Source organism: Equus przewalskii, chromosome 4 (genome assembly GCF_037783145.1).
Source record: "Equus przewalskii isolate Varuska chromosome 4, EquPr2, whole genome shotgun sequence".
Classification (NCBI taxonomy): Eukaryota; Metazoa; Chordata; class Mammalia; order Perissodactyla; family Equidae; genus Equus; species Equus przewalskii.
The window spans coordinates 83,014,040-83,035,886 of NC_091834.1; the positions used below are offsets into that span (position 1 = coordinate 83,014,040).

Genomic DNA, 21,847 nt, shown 5'->3' on the forward strand with positions numbered 1-21,847 from the left:
AAGCAGTGCAAGCATTTTGGGAAGCCTAAAAATCAAGGACAAACCAGGGACTAGCCTTTATAGCTTTAGTTTCCACCAGGAGCTGAAATAATTGAGGATATTTGATCCTGCCTTGGTCACCTTTGGGGACTTGGGAGAAAGCAGTTTAGTTAGGAAGGTGATAGGTTAGTTTTTGTTAAAGAATTTCCTTGTCAGTTCTTCCCTTTACTTTTGCCATTGCTCTACTCCATGCATTCAGCAACTCAGAACTAATTTAATGCAATAGCCTTCTAGATGTGCCTTTTCTAACAGTGGGTTTTCCCATCTCCATTTCTTCTGCATAATGCCACTGGATGAATTTTCCATAAATGCTGTTTTCATGCTGTTATTTCACCACAACAGTTCTTTCAGATTTTTCACAACCATCTTCAACCAATCCTCCTACTCTATCCTCTCTCCCTTCACTCTCAGCAGACAATCTCATCTCCTACTTTATGGAGAAAATGGGCTTATCAGGAGAATGCCATTAACTTCCTGTTTTCTCAGCCCCTAACTTGTCTTCCTCTTGCCTGCTTTCTTATCTCCTGCCTTCCCATCTCTGTGGAAGATTTTGTCCTCTTTTTTTCCAAACTAATCTTTCGACTTGCCTACTCTGAATTCTGTTTCATTTGGTCTCCTGGGGATTTTGTGCCATCACTTATCCTCTTTCTTTTAACTAATTTTTAAAAATTATCCCTTAGTCCTCTTTCTTATTATATCTACTTTTCTTCTTGTCATCTCTTCATAGCTAAGTTAATTGAAAGAGTTATAAGAAATTTTCATTCTGTCTCCAGTTGCTATTCATTCCTTTACCCTACCGTGTGGCTCTGACCCCTCCATGTCCTTAAAACTAGCTTACCTGGAAGACCAGTGCTTCCCTCAAGGACACTTCTCCGTCTTTACTCTTCCTTGATCTCTGCAGTATTTAAAACTTATCACAGCCTTTTTTGAATTTTTTTCTCTCCTTTCTTTTCAGTACAGCATACTTGACTGGATTTCCAACTACAATTCTGATTACTTCTCAGGCTTCTTTGAGTGCTCCTTAAATATTTGTGTTTCCTAGGCTTCTGTCCTTGTCTCTCCTCTTAGCTCTACTCAATCTCCCTGATAGATCTCATTTGTCCCGTGACTTCAGTTTTCATGTAGATGCTGCTGATTCCCAAATAATTCTGTATCTCTAGCCCAATTCTTCCTATCAGGCTTCCCATCAATATATCTATCTACTGACTAGACATTACCACGCAGGTACTGAGACTCAGTATGGCTGAAACTGAGCTCATGGTCTCCCCATTAAAAGCTGCTTCTTCACTCAAATGATCCCATCTTGATTGATGGTGGCACCACTTACTTAGTCTTTTATTCTACCACTCGAAGTGTCATCTTTATCTCGTCCTCTCTCACACTCCATACCTGATTACCTAGTGGTATATCTCAGGTTCGATCCAGCCTTTCTCTCTTCACTGCCTGGTTTATGTTGTCAGTCTCCTTATTGGCCTTCCTATTTCTAATCTTACTGTCTTCTGATCAGTTTTCCATACGACTGCTGCAACTTGCTTTCTGAAACACAAATCTGATTTTTATTCTCCTGCTTAAAAGTCTTCATTAATCATTCCACAGACTTAAGGATTAATACAAACCCATGATCTGGCCCTCGCCTACCTCTGCATGTTTAAATTTAACATTCCCTGGCTCTCATCCATCTCTGTGAAAAACAACTTAAATACAGTGTTCTTGAAGTAAATATGCTCTCTCTGCCTGGAACATACATTTCTCCTAGCTAGCTCCTACTCATCCTTCAGCACTTCACTTCTTAGGGAAGCTTTATCTTTGCTGCCCTGCCAAACCAAGATCCCAATTGGCCATCTATATATCTGCTTCCTCAGCACTCTGTACTTACTTCTAAGGTTCATCGCACTTATAACACTAGGTCACAAATATCTTTTTGTTTTATTCCAGTGTGTAATCTAGTTTCTACCACATAGAGGGTCTTTGAGTTAATAGATCCTCAGATACCTTCCATGGCTCCCCATGGATTATCTCATTTTTAGACTTGCCAGAGTTAGACCCAAATGAGGATGTACTGTACCTCATGTGGAATCATTTAGAACTTTAACTTTGTCTGAGACCCTAGATCTTCCTCAATTTAGTCCTCTTGGTGTGATAAAACAGAAAAATAGGACTTAAAAGGTAAATGTGCCTTTACTCTAGTTTCATCTAATTAAAACCAGAATTGAAGCTAAGGTCTCATGATTGCAAATCCAAATGAAAGTCAACTTCATTTATATATAATCCCCAAATTGCACCATTTCCTTAGGCCATGTGAACATAACATGTTCATTTTACTTTTCTACTTGGGTTTATATGTTCTGTTTTTTGTCTATTCAACAGGTTGTTTGTTAAGTACATATGTGCCAGGTACTGATCTTGGCACTGGAGATAAAACAATGAATACTATAGAGAGAGAACTGGTTTTTTGTGGAGCTTACATTCCAATGGTGGCAAGCAGATAAAGAAACAAAGAAAATATGTAGAAATATGTAGATGGTCAAAAGTGCTATAGAGAAAATAAAGCTAAGGATGAGTAGAAGTCATTCCAGGGTTGGGAGTAGGGAAATTTTCAGTACGCTAGTCAGGGAGGCCTCAGTGATGAGGTGACAGGAGCAAGACCTGAATGAGATGTAGGAGCAAGTGGTAGGGAGACAGAGGGAACTCAGGCATTCATAGGTCTTTTGGTGCTGGTGTCTCTGGATGGAAAAAATGCATTGTAGCTGGAGTAGACTGAGCGAAGGTGAGGGTGGTGAGAGATGAGGTCAGCAAGGTGGGAAAGGGGGACAGCAGACCATACAGGTTCCCGTTAGCATTACAAATATTTGGCTTTTACTATGAATGAGACAGGAACCATTGCAGAGTTTCGAGCAGAAGAGTGATGGCAAGATCTGTTGACTTTAATCTTCAAAGGATTGTTCTGGCTGAGAATTATGCTGATTATTGTGATTGAGAATAGAGTTTAGAGTCTTTGGTGCTTTTCCTCTCTTTTTTTAGTAAGTTCAAATTCTATTGACTTACAAAATACATTCAGAATAGTTTTTTTTAATTATAGATTTACGGAAGTTGCAAGAGTAGTATAGAGAGGTCCATCCCATGTACTCTTTCCCCAGTTCCCCCCAGTTGTAGTATCTTACGTAATTATGGTACAATAGCAAAAGCAGAAGTTTGGCATTGGTCCAGTCAGTGTGTATAGGTCTATGGCATGTTATCACATGTGTAGATCCGTGTAACCACCACCATAATCAAGACAGGAAACTATTGAGTCATCACAAAGATCTCCCTTGTGCAGCTACTCCTACGCCTTTCCCGTCCATCACCCATGACAACCATTAATTTGTTTTCCATCTCTACAATTTTGTCATTTCAAGAACAGTGTATAAATGGAACTGTACAATGTGTGATCCTTTAGGTTGACTTTTTTCATTTAGCATAATGCCCTTCAGATCCATGTGAGTTGTTGCACGTAGCAATAGTTTTTCCAGTCTGTAAACTGGAGGCAGGCTGTCATGGTGGAAGGATGCTTGTTTTATGACTTGAGACCTGAGTTCTAGTCCAGGTCTGTCTCTAAATTGTTTTTAATGTCTCTGAATCTCAGATTAGTCACCTGTAGGATGAGGGAATTGGAGTAGAACACTAAGTTCCTTTCAGCTCTAAACTCTGTGATTATAATGGATGAAGTCTTTGTGATCTTGCCTTTCAGTAGTAATGAAGTCCACCTCTCTTGTTAATACTTACTGTGCAGTAATATTCTACAGTCTCATGAGGACTACTCAAGAAACATCTCCTAATTGTTTTATTGACATATTGCTCCTATTTATATTTCTTTAGTATAAGCTTGACAGGCCAAAATAATAGTCCTTGGCAAACTGTGTAAATGTGAAGCTGAGTCTCTGATTTTTTTTCCCCTGAAGATTGGCACCTAAGCCAAAAACTGTTGCCAATCTTTTTTTTTTTCCTGCTTTTTCTCCCCAAATCCCCCAAGTACATAGTTGTATATTTCAGTTGTGGGTCCTTCTAGTTGTGGCATGTGGGACGCTGCCTCAACGCGGCCTAACGAGCGGTGCCATGTCTGTGCCCAGGATCCGAACCAGCGAAACCCTGGGCCGCTGAAGCGGAGCATGCAAACTTAACCACTCGGCCACAGGGCTGGCCCCAAGTCTTTGATTTTTTCACTATTTTCAGTGATAAGATACAGAAGTAAACTTCCTAGTCTACATAATCTAGTGAGCTGCAGAGGTAGAGTAATGTAATAAATTCTGTTAAATGTTAATTCTACTCTTGAATCAGTTCTTGAACGCATTTCTGCTAATGAGGTAAGTCAGTTTTTTGTCGTTGAAAAAAGTACTTTGCCAGTCAAGGAACTAGCCAGTGAAGAATTCAAAGGTTTGGACTTCAGTTTCCCTGGTAGGAAATATACTATATATCTTTTGTGTGTGTGTGTGTGTGTGTGTGTGTGTGTAAGGAAGAGTGTCCCTGAGCTAACATCTGTGCCAATCTTCCTCTATTTTATGTAGGATGCCACCTCAGCATCCTCCATCCTCTTTTTTATCCTCCAGAGCATTTGGGTAATACAGTGTAACTTAAAGAAATGGTGGACATTAAAGACTTGAAGAGAGAAAACATTTTCTCGTACATTTGCCAGGCATCCTAGCCTTCCACCCTTTACCACCATTGTGTGTGTACGCAGAGAGGGTAGAGCCCTTAGAGGATCAGAAGAAATTGTGCCTACTGCCATAGTGTTCCACAAACTACAATGAGAAGTGTGTCTAAACCCTAAGGTGTGTTCAGTACTGATTGAAATGATATGTAATCTAATTGGCCTCAAATATTATCATCTAATGCTATATAAAGATATGTGTAGAAAGATGAAGATATATTGAATACGTATGACTATTGATCAGTAAATGCCAGTTCACTTTAAAAATTAGATTAGAATGTATCTGAGCTGTAACATATTTTGTAGAGCATTCTGCCCCCTCATTTTATAGATACAGAAACTGATGCAGGCTTAGCTCCTTTACAAGCGTTTAAACAGCCAGAGAGCTGGGATAAGAACCCAGATCCTCTGCCCTGAATCACTGCTCTGTGCTGTGAGTTCTTTATGAAACGAGCTAATAATTGCCCTCTATGACCACAAAGGGCTGGAGGAAATGGGAAACATTAAGTGGCTTTCACTATTGAAGAATAAATATAAATGCTGTGTGTGACTTCTCTCTTTTGTTGGATGAAGGAGAATTGATCAACATTTATTCTTAACATTCCTGCTCTACCATTTTTATCTGTTTTACTGAGATTCTGTCTCTTCACTCATTTTTTATAATTTAGATGATTTCTTTGACTACTAAAGTGTTGATATGAGATAATGTCTTGTATTAGACCCTCCTTTTTTTTAATTTTGTTTTAGGAAGATTAGCCCTGAGCTAACATCTGCTGCCAATCCTCCTCCTTTTGCTGAGGAAGACTGGCCCTGAGCTAACGTCCATGCCCATCTTCCTCTACTTGATATGTATGACGCCTGCCACAGCATGGCTTGCCAAGTGGTTCCATGTCCACACCCGTGTTCCTAACGGCAAACCTCAGGCTGCTGAAGTGGAATGTGCGAACTTAACCTCTGCGCCACTGGGCTGGCCCTGTTCATGCATTCTTATAAGTGTCTTATATGTCCTACACCTGAATATAGTGGTATCTTTGTAAAAACACAGATACATGGTTTCTTGACTTTAAGGTATTCACCTTTCATGTATTCCACACTTTAATAGGTTCCTAGATATTCCTAAACTGGCTTTTATTCTTCAGCCAATGGCAATATTGTCAAAGCCATCCTTATTTCACCGCTCATCTTCTGCTTTTCTTTAGTGTGGTGGCAGGAACTGCTGGGTAACAGGCTGGTTGTAGAACCTCACTGGGCATCAAGTGTTTAGGAAGAGAGCACACCAGTAATTCCTCACTCAGCTAGTGGTGAGGTGACAGGGTAAGATAGGGTCGTTCCCCTTGCTCTACTCTAAGTACCTAAACCAAAGGTTAAAGATGAGTGCTGCCCAGCTGCCTCGCCTGGACCCTGTGAAGTGGGTGGGATTTGGGTGATATAGTGGGGCTCTGGGAAGAGAACAGCCTGTATGGCCAGACTTCTGGAAGCCTTACTCTGGCACCTACCTTTCACTCCAAGCCTGGGTTCCCTGGGTTTCCTGTCTTTAGAGGTAAGTGTGACCCATGCGTAGGGTCTTTTTTTTTTTTTCTTTTTTTGAGGAAGATTAGCCCTGAGCTAACTACTGCCAGTCCTCCTCTTTTCACTGAGGAAGACTGGCCCTGAACTAACATCCATGCCCATCTTCCTCTACTTTATATGTGGATGCCTACCACAGCATGGCTTTTGCCAGGCGGTGCCATGTCCGCCCCTGGGATCCGAACCGGCGAACCCCGGGCTACTGAGAAGCAGAACGTGCCAACTTAACAGCTGTGCCTCCAGGCCCTCTTTTTTCTTTTTAACTCTTGGGAATGCAATCTCATGATCTAAGAGTCAGTTAAATCCATTAAGATGCTTTCGCTTGCAAGGAACAGCAACAGCTCTCTCCTAAAGACGAGGAAGCTAGACTGGGAAGGTATGAGGAGCTGAGAGAAGTGAGCTAAGGCCCCAGAGTATCAGACTTGGGAAATAGATGGGGATCAAGGCGGCTCTAAAGTGCCAAGAAGCAGGAAGCAGAATAATTGTCTTTCCCTAAGCGCAGTTTGGCTAGGACACCATCACCACCTGTGTGGGGAGCTGCCCCAGGGGCAAGGCACCATCATAAATGAATTCCGACTGCTTTCTCTCCTTTGCAGCACTCCCGAGGCAGGAACATTTAATTGGCAGAGCCGCTGTCAGTGTGTCTGTGCACTGGCTGCAGGGAAAGGGGCAAGGGTGGGCGTCTGATTGATTTTCATTTTCCGTGGTATAAGGCTACAACAGTAGGCTATTACTTATGCAGAAAGGGGGGGGGGGCAATTGTCTCTTACGTCCACTGTTTAACATGTGAATATTTGGCTTTCAAACACACATGTAAAGAACCGTATAATGCTCAAAAGTATAGATTGACTACAGTCGAGTACCAAGACCTCTCCAAGGTCAGTGTCTTGATTCAGAAGTGGGGATGATGGGGAAAAGAACCCCAAGTGACTATACAAACTCAGTGCATTCACTCCACCATTCTGACAGGGAGAAGTTTAAGTGTGTTTTCACTTCATACCTCCAGCCACCCTCCTCGCACTGCTCTTTTGTAAAATGTTAATTTCTCAAAGGAAAGAGGAGCTGAGAGAATAAGGGACAAAGATAACATATGTATGTCTACAATGAGCAATTCTACCTTGTGTTGGTATATACATTGAGAGGAAAAGAAGTCATCAGACATCTTTGAGTCTTCTCTCCCCCTTCCCAAGAAAAGCATCCTCTGAATCCCCAGAAGGCAAGCAAATTATAATAATTAAATGTTTAATATATATATTTTAGCTAACATTATTAGTATTAGAGTGTTCAAGTTTATAATATGATTTGGATAGATTATTTTTAATGTGCTGATAAATTTTTAATGTATTAAGGACATCTTGGATAATTCATGTGCACAATATATTTATTCCTGCTTTAGAGAATTTTAATAGGACATCAGTGTAATAAAGGGAAATAGGCTGAGAATCAGAAGGCTGTTAGTTGCCTGTTGTGATGGAGTCACTCTGTTTCTTTAGACAACTCATTTAAAGTTTTTCGGTTTCTCTCTGGGTCTGTCTTCATCTGCATGTGGGGGTTTTTGGATCGGTTTATCTCTATGGAGTCTTTTTGCTCAAAAATTCTATGACTCAGTCAGTTATTACTTTGTTTTCGTCTAACAGCCCACAGAGCCCCTGGGAACTCAGAGAGTGAAATCTATCAGCTAGCCAATAAATATTTATTGAGTAACTACTAAGTGTTTGGCTGTTTTTGGACCAGTAGGGAATATAATCTAGTTAGGAAGATGAGAGATGTACACAAAGAAAGGTAATAATATACAACAGTAAAAGATAAGTACCAGTAAGTGGTGCGGCCACAGGCCTAGAGACAGGGAGAATGCAGGGTTTGGTTGGCTGCTGTGTTGACTGGTTGGACTAAAGCATAAGATTGAAGGGCTTTTATTGGAATAGGGTTAGAGAGGCATGTGAGGGCTCCATTGTAGAATGTCTTTTAGTCTGTTACCCTGTAATTTGTAGCACTGTTTAGTCAAAAAACTAGATTTGGAATAAAAAAAAAATCTGGCTTCTAATTGTGGCTCTGCCACTTAGTAACAGGATTACTGGGAGCAAGTGTGAAACTGTCTACTCTTTTTTGAGAGAAATATATACTTACTACCTCTGTATTGCTAGAAGGATTGGGTTAATGTGTGTTAAAATGCCTGTCCTATAGTTAGACACCTAGTAGATGTTCATTAAATCTGAAGTTATCTTTTGAGTGAAAATCAGAGAAATAATTCTGTCTTTAGATGTTCATGGTATAGGGCTTGGGTAAGATGATTAGCAAGATCCTTTTCATCGCTGAAATGCCAAGTCTCTATCTGTAGTCTTGTTGGCTTTAGCTGTGTCAGTTACAAGCTTTGAAACCTTTCTGTGCCTGAAGTTTCTCATCTATAGAAATAGAGATGATAACACTTCCTTCCTCACTGGGATTTTGTGACCATTAAATGGATTAATAAAGCATTTAGAATAGTGCTTAAGAAATGTTAGTCTTCCGCTACTTTCCCCTAAGCCTCTCCTCCTCTCTCTCCCTCTCTCTCTGCATACCCTTTACTGACCTTCATCTCCCCCTCCTTCTCTTCTCCCCCTCCATCACCCTTGTTTCATATGTGATAATTTAATGCTGTCTCCATATTGGAAAATTTCAAACAAGGTTTCTGTCATCGTGGTGGATTTGAGAGTGAGGATCACTTGCCCAACCTCTGCTTTAAGAGGATTAAACTGACAGTGTTTGGGATCGGTCAGCATTGCAAGGAGACCAGGTAGGGGAGGCTGTAGTACACGGTCCAGGTGAGAGGTGTGGGTGCCACAACTGGGGCAGAGAGAAAGAATAGGAAAAACATTCAGGAGAGAAACATTGGAAGTTTGAGTTCGAAGTTTTGACACCTAATTTTATGTGGAAATGAGAGATACCAAGCTGAGGTGACTGGGAGTCGGATGGTCCTACAGTAAAAGATGTTAGGAGAATGAGCTGATTTGGTAAGTTTCAGAAAGGCTTAATCTAGAGAAGTGAGTTTTATTTTTGAAATGCTGACTTTTACGTGATGATGAATCATACAAATTCACATGTCCTGCAAATAGTTGGAAATGTAAATGCCTGGCATATTTAGCAATGAGTGGACCAGTTTGGCTGGATTGGAAGCGCATATTTGTTAGACACTTTACTTTCTTCAAGCTAGATCCAGTAGTTAATTGATTATCTTAATTGTTTTTGAAAGATGTGTCTGTCTCCTTCTGGGAAAGAACCGTGTTTGTCTAATAGAGGGAATGTCGCTTTGAGTACATTCCCTGTGTTTTGTCCTATAGTATAAACAAAAGTCAGATAAGTCCTTGCATTTTCCCTCTACGAAACAGACATTTTTTTCTTGACTGTTGTTTTTTTTTCTGTCTCATTTGGAGATCGGGGAAAATTAGATATTTGAAGATGGGCGTTGTTTTACTGCTACTTATATTTTAACATGCCCCTCATCGTTCAGCCAAGGTTCATCTTTGTCCTGACTTCCTCAGATACTTTGCTGACTTAGAAGTGCGGTGAGACTCAGAGAAGAGCTGGCCAGTGGAGTATAATACCAGAGTTTTCCTTGCCTTATAAAGCCGGAACAATGATATTCCTGAATAAATGAAACTATCAAATAAGAGGTGGCAATAAGATGACAGTACTGCAGAAATCCTGGAGGCAGAATAAAATCATCTGTTTAGTAAACACAACTATTTGATGTTATGCTTCTTCCCCCTTGTTTTCTAAATCACTTTAACCCGTATTTTCAACACTATTTTCTCCACTAACCAGTGTTATGAAGTAAATTAGGTGTTTAATTCTACTGCTTTCATCTTATTTTCCTGTTAGTTCTTTCAGGAGATCAAGGATAGGTGTGCCCTTGTGTAGGAATGAGTGACAATAAGGTTTTTGTTGTTAGTGCTGTGGAGTCGATTCCAACTCCTAGCCGTCCTGCCTGCAGCAGAGCAGAGCCTACAGTCTTTTTGCGCCATCCTCTCACCTTCCAGTGGTGTATCAGACAATCCTCCACTGCTGTTTGCAGGGTTTTCATAGCCACTGTCTTAGAAGTGGGTGGCCAGGTCCTTCTTCCTAGTCTGGATGCTCCGCTGAAACCTGTCCACCACCCTGGTGATATTTGAAATACCAGTGGCACAGCTTTCAGCATCACAGTAATGAAAGTGCCGAATCTTAACCACTAGACCACCAGAAAATAAGGTAATGGGTATGATATGACCCAGAGATAGCTTAATTCTCTACTCTTTATTGTTGGCGAATTGAATATGAAGTGACATCTCTTCATCACCCACTTTTAAAATCCTGGCCCCTAGATATCTTTGGTTTTATTTCTTTTCTTTCCAAAGTGAAGGCTGCTGTTGGTGCTCAGTGGGACATGACCTCTGAAGCTAGAGGGGCTTTTATTGGTGCTCAGAAGTAAGCCTATTATTAATAATGAAGTGGGATGGATGTGCTGTGGGGACTCAAGGAATTATCTGTCTACAAAGCAGTACTCTTCATGGAATGCTTTTTTTTCTTTTTCTTTTCCCTTTCCCCTCCCTCTTCCCTCTCTTTTTCCCTTCTGCCCTCCCTCCTTCATCTCCTTTCTTTCTTTTCTTCATTTCTGCCAGTCTTGTTTACAGGTGTCCTTTGGTTTCATTTTAATCATGCATCGTTTTGGGTTCTTAAAATTGGACTAAGTTCATATCATTCTTCATTGTTTTCTTTCTATAGCCCCCTCCCCATGAGAAAGAATGATTAGTATTCATTAAAGTACAATGAGAAGACGGTCCTTGTTCCCAAGAGTTCTTGATTTTCATATCTCGACTCCAATCTCTAGAAAATGCTCTCATTGACAGAACAGTTGTGTTTAGAACCCGCACATATTCTGAATGCTTGTTAAATATAAACTAAAACTTGCTGGAGAGCTTTGCTCAGAAGAGTCCTTTTCTGCTTGGTTTGCTTCTAAGGCTGTTCAGATTAGTCCCATTCCATACTTGCCCGATCTTGAGTCTGGCTTTCTGGGGTCATGCTTCTCTGTGGGTCATGCTATGCCTTACCTTCCATATAACCACAGCTGGGTTGGTGAGTTGACGAAAGCAGTTGCCTTTGGCTCTCAGAGTCTCGAGTGAGGCTGTCCTGCCCTAAGACTCTACATGCCTTAATACGGCCCTTGATAATCATTGTTTTTCCCACTAGTTTCGAAAGCCTGGCTGCATCGAGGCATTTGAATCTTCCTCTTCGTTTTCCATCTGTGTCATGAGTTCTGGGAAAGTGCCTGTCCACTGCTCAGATCCTTTGGTGGCTATCCTGGCAACGGGACTTGTTAAAAGGAAAAAGGAGCCCTTAAAAGTAAAAGGATCAAAAGCAATTTTATTTTTAGAATTACATTGGTTCAAGAGAGGAATGAAAAAATAGGGAAGGTGGTAGAGGAGAGATATGATAAATCTATAAAGGATGTTGTGCCACCTCAGATGTTTCTAATTATCGATGCTTCTAAAACAGAATCTCCTGTCTACATATGCTGCTTGGTTATGTGGGAGGTGCCTCCTGGATATATTTTAAGAAGAAAATGGAGAGGAATCATTGTTCCAGATTCATGGGAGTTCAGTCACTGGATATTGGAGGATAAAAGACACTCGGTGGGAGCGGCAAAGCGTGACCCCTGAGACGTCATCATGGTAGCTTTTGGAAGCTACCTTTTGCTCTCTAGGACTTAGTTTGAGGCCTGGTTGGAAAACAGTAACTTAATAAAAGATACTTGGTCATTCCCACTGTCTGTAGATCCCTCTTATCTAGAATTTCACTCTCGCCCTTTGCAGCCTTATTTTGTCAGCCTGTAAAAGCCAAGTCTGTCTCAAGCCCGAAATTGTCAGGTTCCTGCCTCAAAGAACATGGACATTAGAGTGAACTTATAGAAAAGATATGAAGGGAGCCTGGTTTTCAGGCCTGTTAGCTATTAATCATGTTCCCCACTTGTTCACTATCTTTTAGAGTAGAAAGCCTACATTTTCCACATATATGAGGAAAAGTGGACATAATATTCGGAAGAAAATAGTTTTCCAGTCTTCCTTGCTTTCTAACCTCCTTATGAGATCCTGTGGTGACCTCTCCCTCCTTCCTTGTCTCAACTTATTTGCAAAGAAAGATGTCAGCACCTGTGGCTTCCCTGTGGTTCACCCCCACAGTAGAACATCCCTGTATAGCTGAGGAGAAGTGAGATAGACGAGCCATCTGGTATGTTAGAAATCAATATTGGAACCCTGTCAGCTGGGGATCTCCATCCCAGCACTTGTGAGAAAGCCTGTCCTTGTGGCCACGGTACAGCCAATTTGAAAAGAGAGTGGAGGCAGTTTTCCAGCATGAGACAGTGGAGTCTTTGAGGGTCGTGGCCCAGGCTTCATGCTCATGCCCTGTTGGATCCATGTTCTCTCACAGTAAATTGCCAGGGGCTGCATTTTGTGCTGTTTATGAAATTTGACCATAGAGCATTGAAGTTTTGTAAAGAAATTGTATGGGGAATGTGTGTATGTGTGTCATGCGTGCATACGTGTGAGACATGTACCTCTACTATAAATGATGTAGCTGTTATGAATGAATTGAGCTGTTAACTATCTTTCAGGTCTTTAGCCTTGACTAAAATATAGTGTAGAGGCATTTCTTTTTGGGCTTTCTTTATTCTGAGTATGTGCCCACGTGTATGTTTGCCTTAAGGAAAATATTCTGTTTTTGTAATCTCCACGAATACCTCAGTGACTGACAAAATGTAAATGGGTTTTGTTTTGTTTTGGTGAGGAAGATTTGCCCTGAGCTAACATCATGCCAGTCTTCTGCTTTGTCTGTGGGTCACCGCCATGGCATGACCGTCGATGAGTGAAGTAGGTCTGCACCCAGGATCTGAACCTGCAATCCCAGGCCACCAAAGTGGAGAGAGTGGAACTTTAACCACTCAGCCACAGGGCCAGCCCAAAATGTAGATAGAGATCTATGAGCTGGAGTCATTGAGAGTTATCTGTTAATCTTAGTGAGATGGAAAATGAAGAGGTGCATGTGTGTTTGTGTGTGTGTTAAGGTATTAGTCCCTATGCCCATTGTTTTGAAATACTTATCCATTTGTTCTATTTTATCAAGTAATGTATTCCCTTTAAATTAGCTCTACTATTAGGACCAAATCATGGAAGTCACAGAATATGTGAGTGAGACTCTGTATGTATGTATAGAGAAGGTTGTCCATATAAATTTAAGTATTCAATAATGGAAGCTGGGTTTCCCACTGTCAGAGAAGGGAGGTACAAATACGGAAATGAAGAAAACTAAAGTGAACCCTGTATTGTTGGAGTGCAATTGTAGATATCTTTGTGAACTCATGGTATGTTGATTCAGGTTCTCTAAAAAGCTGATGCCAAGCCAGAATTAGACTTGCAAGAGGTTAATAGGGGAAAACTCTTCTGAGGAAAAATGAGAAGGGAGCTGGAGGAGGGTGGGAGTGCCATCAGACTGTAATGCAGGGCTAACGTCTGTGGAGAAGGGAGGCAAGGTTGAATTTGGAAAAGTCTAAGCTGTGGGTGGCAGTTCTGAGAGAGTTTCCATAAAGCTGGTCAGAAGTCCTCAAGCCAAAGTTGCCCATCAGAGGAGTCCCACATCTCTCAGCAATAGGCCTGCCTTAGTATCTCTTTGGCACTCTGTCCCTGGCTAGGAGCAGCTGGTGGGAAGCATAGCCTTGGCTGAAATAGTGATGGATTTCAGAGCACAGCAGCTGGGACTGTCAGTCAATTATGTTTCCTGTTCATAGATCCCAGAGACACATTTTCGTGACTGGCACACATGGTTTTCAATAGTTATAGATTTAGAAATGTATACAAATAAAGATGTTAATGTGGGCCACTTAGATAAATGGCTAATTTCAGAGCTGCAGAAAATAGTACAAGATAAGCCTGGAACATGTTATACCAGAAAGCAAAAGAGTTATCAAAGAATGTTTGGGGACGTGTCCATAGGACTCAAGCCTGCTTGACGTGGCTCACACTGGCTAAATTGTGAACAATTTCAGCATCAGAATAAATTATGATAGTAGTGGATTATGACTCTTTATTTATTTATTTATTTATTTATTAAGATTTTATTCTTCCTTTTTCTCTCCAAAGACCCCCAGTACATAGTTGTGTATTTGTAGTTGTGGGTCCTTCTAGTTGTGGCATGTAGGATGCTGCCTCAGCATGGCTTGACGAGCGGTGCCATGTCCACGCCCAGGATCCGAACTAGCAAAACCCTGGGCCGCCGAAGCGGAGCGCGTGAACTTAACCACTCGGCCACAGGGCCAGCCCCATGACTCTTTAAATAAAATGATATTTTGTGACATTTTACTGATACAAGTAAATAAATGAATAAGATGGGAGTTTAATGAGGGATGAAAATTAGAGTTCTGAGTGTCTTTTCAAAAAATACGAGTTAATTATAAAGAGTAAAAGAATAGCTTTACAGTGGAGAAGGCTGGTAGACATTACCCTAATCAAAGGATCAAAATGAACATCATTAGTAAATTATACATCATTTCAAAGGAGGCCAGGGGAACAATGCAGCATCTCTTCTGTGATATTCCTGCCAAAGATCATCTGCATCTGATCATGAAGAAGTATCAGACAAACCAAAATAACTGGCCTATACTCTTGAAAAGTGTCATGGTAGTCTAAGACTGAGGAACTGTTCCAGACTAAGGAGACATGACAACTAAATGCAACACCTGATTCTGAACTGGATCTTTTCACCCCTAAGTGCCCTGTTGGAACAATTGGCAAAATTTGAGTAAGGTTTGTGGATTAGATGGTAGTAATGTGTCCATATTGATTTCTTGGTCTATTCATTATTTTTTTATTATATAGGAAAGTATCCTAGTTTGTAGGAAATGCACACTGAAGGTTTTGGGGGTGATGGTATAACAGGTCAGTTACTTACTCAAATGGATCAAAGAAGGATGGCATATTCTTTGTTTCAGCATGTGCAACTTTTCTGTGAGTTTGTTTCAAAATTACACATACACTGTTAAGTAATCTAGGTAATTGTGGACAGTTATCTGACCTATCATTGTATTGTTGGTTCCTTCCAATCTTGGGATGCTGGAGGGGTTAGGGATGGGAAAAGGCAGGCGAAAATGTGATCAGACAAATATAGCCTACCATAATTGAAATCTACTTTTTTTTTTTTTTTTGAGGAAGATTAGCTCCAAACTAGCATCTGCTGCCAATCCTCCTCTTTTTGCTGAGGAAGACTAGCCCTGAGCTAATATCCGTGCCCATCCTCCTCTACTCTATATGTGAGACGCCTGCCACAGCATGGCTTGCCAGGCAGTGCCATGTCCGCACCGGGGATCCAAACCGGTGAACCCTGGGCTGCCAAAGCAGAACATGTGCACTTTACTGCTGCGCCACCGGGCTGGCCCCAAAATCTACTCTATGAGTCCTATTCTCGTGTATGGGCATAAAATACCTTTTCTCTGCATTGGCAGAATAGAGTACCTCATGGTTTCACAGATGTCTTATAATGAGAAAATATGAGCTTTTAGCAACCTGCTTGCTGTGGAAATGGGTGGGGAAAATGTCAACTGCATGGAGATCTTGTGAGAAAGCCTATATATGACACTTATGTTGCTTGTGTTTGTATCAGCAACACTGATCATGCCTAATGGAAAGTGTTCACTTTTAAAAGAACCTAGATTTCTTTTTTAGTCTGGAGAAGCGTTTCAATCCCAGCACTAATTCTCTTTGTATTTCTAGCTGATAGAGAGATGACTTGCTGTTAGACTTCCAAGGCTGTTAGGTCTCTTTTTGTATGCTGATTGTGAATTACCCATTTGAGCCAGACATGTGTAATTGGAGTAGTATTACTGATACACTCAAGAAAGCAGAACTTAGAAATTTGTCTAAAGCAGCATAATGTCATGGCACAGAATTTAATGTTCTCTTTTCTTACTGGGCAACTGATCAATACACCAGGGTTGGGTTCTGAGCCGTCTTTGGCCAGGGGGAATATCTCCTGACCTTTCATTAGCAGCCAAAAGAAATGAATGAGAGAGTCAAGTACATGGATCTAGGCTAATTCCATTTTCTCTCTCGCTTTCATTCTCTTTAAATTCAAGTCTTAGATAATGGGGAGAAAGAAAAAAGCTAGTAAGGCGTGTGGAAAGCTTTTGTCCCTAATTCTATGCTGGGCAAGCTTGGCTAATATATACTTAGGATAATAAATAACGTTCCAGTGCTATATTTCCAAAATGATTAGGTGTTTTTCTTACACTTCAAAGAGTATCTCAAATTTTTCAGGATGTCATAAAACTAAATTCAAAGAATGTGCTGTAATTTTACTACATGTAAAAATTTTTTTATCCTAAATGAGCTAAATAATTTCATTCAAAAAATACTTATTGTCTACTTTATGCAAAGTATTGTGCTAGACACTCGAGTCCAGAGCAAGGAAGATGCAGCCCTCACCCTCTCAGACCTCCTACTTTGGAAGGGAAGATAGACAATGAATTAATTGTAATGTGGTGTGATGAGTTATCATGGGGAGCATTCACCAAGAAGACACTGCAGGTAATGTTATTCTTACATGCCTGGCTTGTAGTAAATGCCCAATAGTGATGGTTGTTATTATTTCGTGTGCTTTTACTCTCCTTACTGCCAAGCACCAGCACCACAAGTCTTCCTCCAGGAGAAATCTGTAATTAGGGATAAGAAGCAAAGAGAACATAACATGGCTTATACTCTAAGCGTTAGGGAAGGGAGAGAAAGGTAGTGAGCAGGTTGCGGAGCTGGGACTCAAGTCCTTAACTGGTCTGTAGACATTTGCTGAGAGGATATGGAGGGCAAGAAGCATGTAGGATGGGGAAGGATTGTGCCCTTGGCCCTCTGCTGGCCTTGCAGGTACTCCCAATTCTGTGAGTTGATTTGAGCAGCATTAACAGGGGTGGATCATCAAACATTGGTGCTATTTTGCTTGAAATTCTCTGACTTTTCATATGGAAGCTTATTTGTGTGAATTTTTCCTTGCCTGCTCTGTCATTCCAACTTTCTCCTCCAAACCCCATGTATTGACTGTAAAATGTCAGTGTGCAGTAATTCAAAATGCAATAACAAATATGTCTTTGTTCTTCTGGCATTTCAAATCACTAAGACATCTCAACCTGTCACAAGTAGCGTTGTCCCCCCCTAGTCTTCTCTCTGGCTCCTTGGTGGGTGGAGCCTCCCTCCTGCTCTTTTGGGGCTTCTTGGTTGACACCTTTAGTTGAAATCTCACCGTATATCAACATCCACAGCTGCTGATTTGGGCTGTTGGCATTCTCCATGCTGCCAAACCCAGCTCTGTGATAATCACAGCATTTGCCAGCACGCTTATGTGGTGACTCAGGAGACAAGGTGGCCAGCAAAGCAGCCTCTTTGTGGGAGTGGATTTTGAGAAGTGCTAATTCCGTGGCAGTTTGGAGATATTAATATCATGCTGGCAGTAGATAAACAGGCAGCAGAGGGGCACATAATGAGAATCAGCCACAGCATCTTTTTCTCCTTTCTTTACCCGCACATATTTTTTTCTTCTTCTTTTAAAAAAATAAATCTCTGGGTTTTGATGAAGAGAACCCTTAAGTGGCTTAAACATGCACATTAGACTTGTTAGTCCGGCTCCCAGCATCTCCACATCTGAGGTTCTGAGAATGCTAGTGTGTTCAGAGTTAACTACATTTCCAAACACTGAACCATAGCATATGGCACAGTAGCCTGTTGCTTACCATACCTCCTCCCTAAAGGGCAGCTAACCAGATGGTTTGAGTGGAGCCTTTGGTGTAATTATGACAGACCAAAGAAAGACATAACCACCGCTCTCTCCCAATAATGTCATGCCTCTTATATTCTAGTACTTGCTACAGGTAATTTTTGAAAATTTGTTTTTGCAGTTTGATTGCTTCATATCGAAGGTCCCTTTCCAGATTGGGGAAGACCCATGCAAAAATAGGCTTCATTAATTGTCTGAGAGTCATTTCCAGTGTGCTCTTCTCTAGTTAGTAGATGCAGGCCACTTACACTGGCACCTCTTTCTTGTTCTGGTGAAGAAGAGAAGATTCAGTGCATTTGAGAATTGCTTTAAGCAGAATTCTAATCTGAATATTCTCTTGCCCTAACAGGACTATTTGGAGTGTTGCTCCAAAACTGGTCTTCTCAGATTTTGTACTTTTTACTTTATTTGTTGCCCCATCTAGTGCCATTTTTTATAGAGAACTTCCGTTCCACCCCAGTACCTCTCTCCCACCCTCCCGCACCTCTTTCATAGCCTAGCTTTCTACAAGCCCCCTTTGAGGGGGTGACCCACTGTTGGGAGTTCTGAGGAGAAGAGAAGCTCTTTGAGTGTTGTGTTAAACCAACATTACTAACATTGCCAAACTGGAACAAGACATTTTGTAGTTACAGTATAGGCTAGAAAGGAGATTTTGAGAAATTTAGGTCATGCTTTTGTGTGTTTTGTTTTTTTATCTATGTGCCTGGTACTTCAAAGCAGACTTTCTTGAGGATAGTGGCTTGTTTGTGATATTCTGTAAATAGCCCTGCCTAATGTGGGCTTTGTACAGATATTTTTGCTAGTTTTTGTGTGTGGATTGATATAGCATCTGACTGTACTAACAGGAAAAATGCTGAGCTAAGGGACTTCGTTATTCCACCTTTGATTTGGATTTCTAGCTTAGCAACTCATTGGTCTTAAAGTCCTTGGCTTCTTCCTCCCCCTGCCAGGATGCGTTAAGACCTCCAGGTGCTAACTGTTATTATTTCTGTTGACTGAGCCCCATATGCACCTCTAGTGCTCACTGACCTATCTTTTCTGTTGCAGAAACATTGCAGAGGCTCTTGTCAGCAAAGGTCTAGCCACGGTGATCAGATATCGGCAGGATGACGATCAGCGATCCTCTCACTACGATGAGCTGCTTGCTGCGGAGGCCAGGTGAGTTGAATAATTATTAAAATGGACACACAGGGACGCACAGCCCCTTTTTTCTTTCCCACTATCCTGCCTATCTCTGAGCAAATGTGATGGAAAACAATACGCTGAGAAAGCTTGTATCCTTTTCTTATTCCAGTTTTTCCCCCATCAAAAGAGAAGGCTCACTCTGAACATGCTACCTAACCTTGATTAAGTATACTTGGACCTCAATTTTTTTAAACCTGCAAAATAGGCATTTGTTAAGACATGGTCTTCCTATGTAGATGTAAAATGAATCATAGATGAGAAAGTACTATGTAAGATATTTTTGCGATTACCCTGCTGTCATTTCCTGGGACTAGCAGTGAAGCCCCACTTATGCAGCGGGACATTTGCCTCAGGTTCTTACCTGCAGAGGCCTGTGCTCCCCCGCCCCTCCCTTTTATCACCTCTAGACCTTTTGTCATGCACAAAGGAAAGGAAAACATTTATTAGGAAATGAGTTTTGGTTTCACACTTCTGACAGCTGGCAGGAGAGCATTTGAGAAGCCCTGTGACATTTTACTTTTGTCCTTCATCCCTGTGGCTGGTTGCCCCAAGGACATGCATACGGCTCAGCAGTATTTCTTACCAGTGACATTCTTCAAGGCTCTTACTCACAGAGACTTCTGTCACTGGGTGGTGCTGATAGTTGAGTGATTCCCAGACTTCCCAGGAAACAGAGCAAGAACTGAGCTGCTATTGCTCAGCTGACCCGGACAGCTCAACCGACTGCTTGGACTCACCAGAATATATCCCTTACTTCAAAGTGGTTGCAAGTGCTTGCCTCACTCAGCCATTTTTCTGTGACCTGGGATCTTTTAAGTTCTAGAAGTTTGGTAATTACCCGGTTATCCTCTGCATTAGAGGAGGAATAGTTTGGGCACATATTATCTATGCTTCAGACTCTGTTGTCGCGATCACTTCTCTTCCTCTTTGGCCCAGAATGTTCCCCTGATGTGTGACCTTTAGCTCTAACGCCATGTCACATCCTGATGGATAGAGCGTCTATAGACTGTCACACAGAATGTCAGCTAAGAAATCAGTCTGTCAGGCTGCTGTGAGTTTTTGGATTCTTTCTTGTGGGCTTTTCCCATTAGGCCCTGTATAGGATCCGATTCTTGAGCACAGAGAGTTCAGTGAAAACACCAGCATCTTTGGTTATTTAAGGCTCGTTATTGACCAGTATAAGATAAGATGATATAGAGTCCATAATCGGTATTTCTCTTAATCCTTCCTCGCTTCCTCATTCTTCTCTCCCTGCCTTTATTATCACTAAGCCAGCTGGGCTGAAAGAGATGTGGCTTCACATCTCTAAATGCTATCTGATGATCTAGCTACTGTAGGAAATGGACAACGATTAGACTTACTTTAGTGGGATTTGGGGGGTGGCTCCCTGTTGGGTGTGCTCAGCCTTATCTGGTGGTGACTTGAAGAATAGGTTAAGCATTTCCAGAGTAGCAGGAGCACTTAGCAATACAGTGGGATCTAGACCCGGATTTTCCGCCCTGGGTTCACTCTGCCACTCCTGAATATTTCATTCTGACAGGCAGGTAAGCATGAAAGTAATTTGCGTAGCTGCTTTGGACAGCCAGGCCACAGCAAACTCACTTATTACGCTATTGGAAGTAGCTGTGTTGTACTGTAACATTTAGTGAATATGCATAGATAGTGAAATTTTTTAAATTTCAGGTTTTGAGGAAAAAACAGCGTCTTTAGTCTAGTGATCATTTTGAGCTGAAGTAATGTAACAAGATGCTTGCCTGCGAAAGCAGTGAGCGGCCTAGAGATAATTGTGTTGAGCCATTGTTTTCAGGCTGATGGTGGAAAAACTGGCTTCGGGGTCAGTGCACTGTTGCAGGTTGAGTAAATGGAGAGAAATTAACTACTTCCTCAAGCCTCTGAGGCTCTGCCGTAAGACAGTAGAGGCCTCATAAAGGATTAGGAGAAATGGCCAGCATGAACTGTGAGTGAGTGAGTCTTCCTTTGGAGCAGTATTGTCACTGAGCCCCAGGGTGGTGGCCCCAGGGCCATCTTCTAGATGGTGATACTCAGCGAGGTGAATTAAGGTCCGAGAAGTACTGGGACCACCTGTCAGATAGGAATGGTGGTTTTGTAGCCATTAAAAAAATATTTTCAGTGCAGGATGTACGTTTTTTTTTTTAATGATAAAGTTGACGTCACTTCAAGACCACCTATTTTCTGACACACTGCTTTATTTTAGTTTCCCTTCGGTTTGAAGCACTCCATTCCCCCATACACTCCTCGTGTTCCCTTAGCATTCTTACTTGATTCTGTCACATTCCAGCCTGTCAGAGCTCTTTGTACATGCTGCTTCTGCCCCTTGTCCTCCTGTCTGTTGAATACTATCTGAATTTAGGGCTGTTTTCCCTAGATAGATTGGCTGTGTTTTCCCGTTGAACTCCGCCTTGTAATTTTATGCCCCTGTCGACGCAGTTCCTCCACCTCCCAGCTTAGCGTCCTCTGCAGATCTCATTAGCGAGTTGTTTCTCCCCTTTCCCGGGCCCTGAATAGAACCCTAAACAAGAATGGCCTTGGTGT

The 21,847-nt window shown here is 41.6% G+C and overlaps 1 protein-coding gene across 1 annotated transcript in view; it reads left to right on the plus strand.

The window, feature by feature from the left end:
• SND1 (staphylococcal nuclease and tudor domain containing 1) overlaps positions 1 to 21,847 on the plus strand; it is a 407,468-nt gene that overhangs the window by 199,843 nt on the left and 185,778 nt on the right. Inside the window, exon 13 of the mRNA XM_008509590.2 lies at positions 19,157 to 19,267. Coding sequence (XP_008507812.1) covers positions 19,157 to 19,267 — 111 coding nt within the window. The remainder of the gene's footprint in view (positions 1 to 19,156; positions 19,268 to 21,847) is intronic.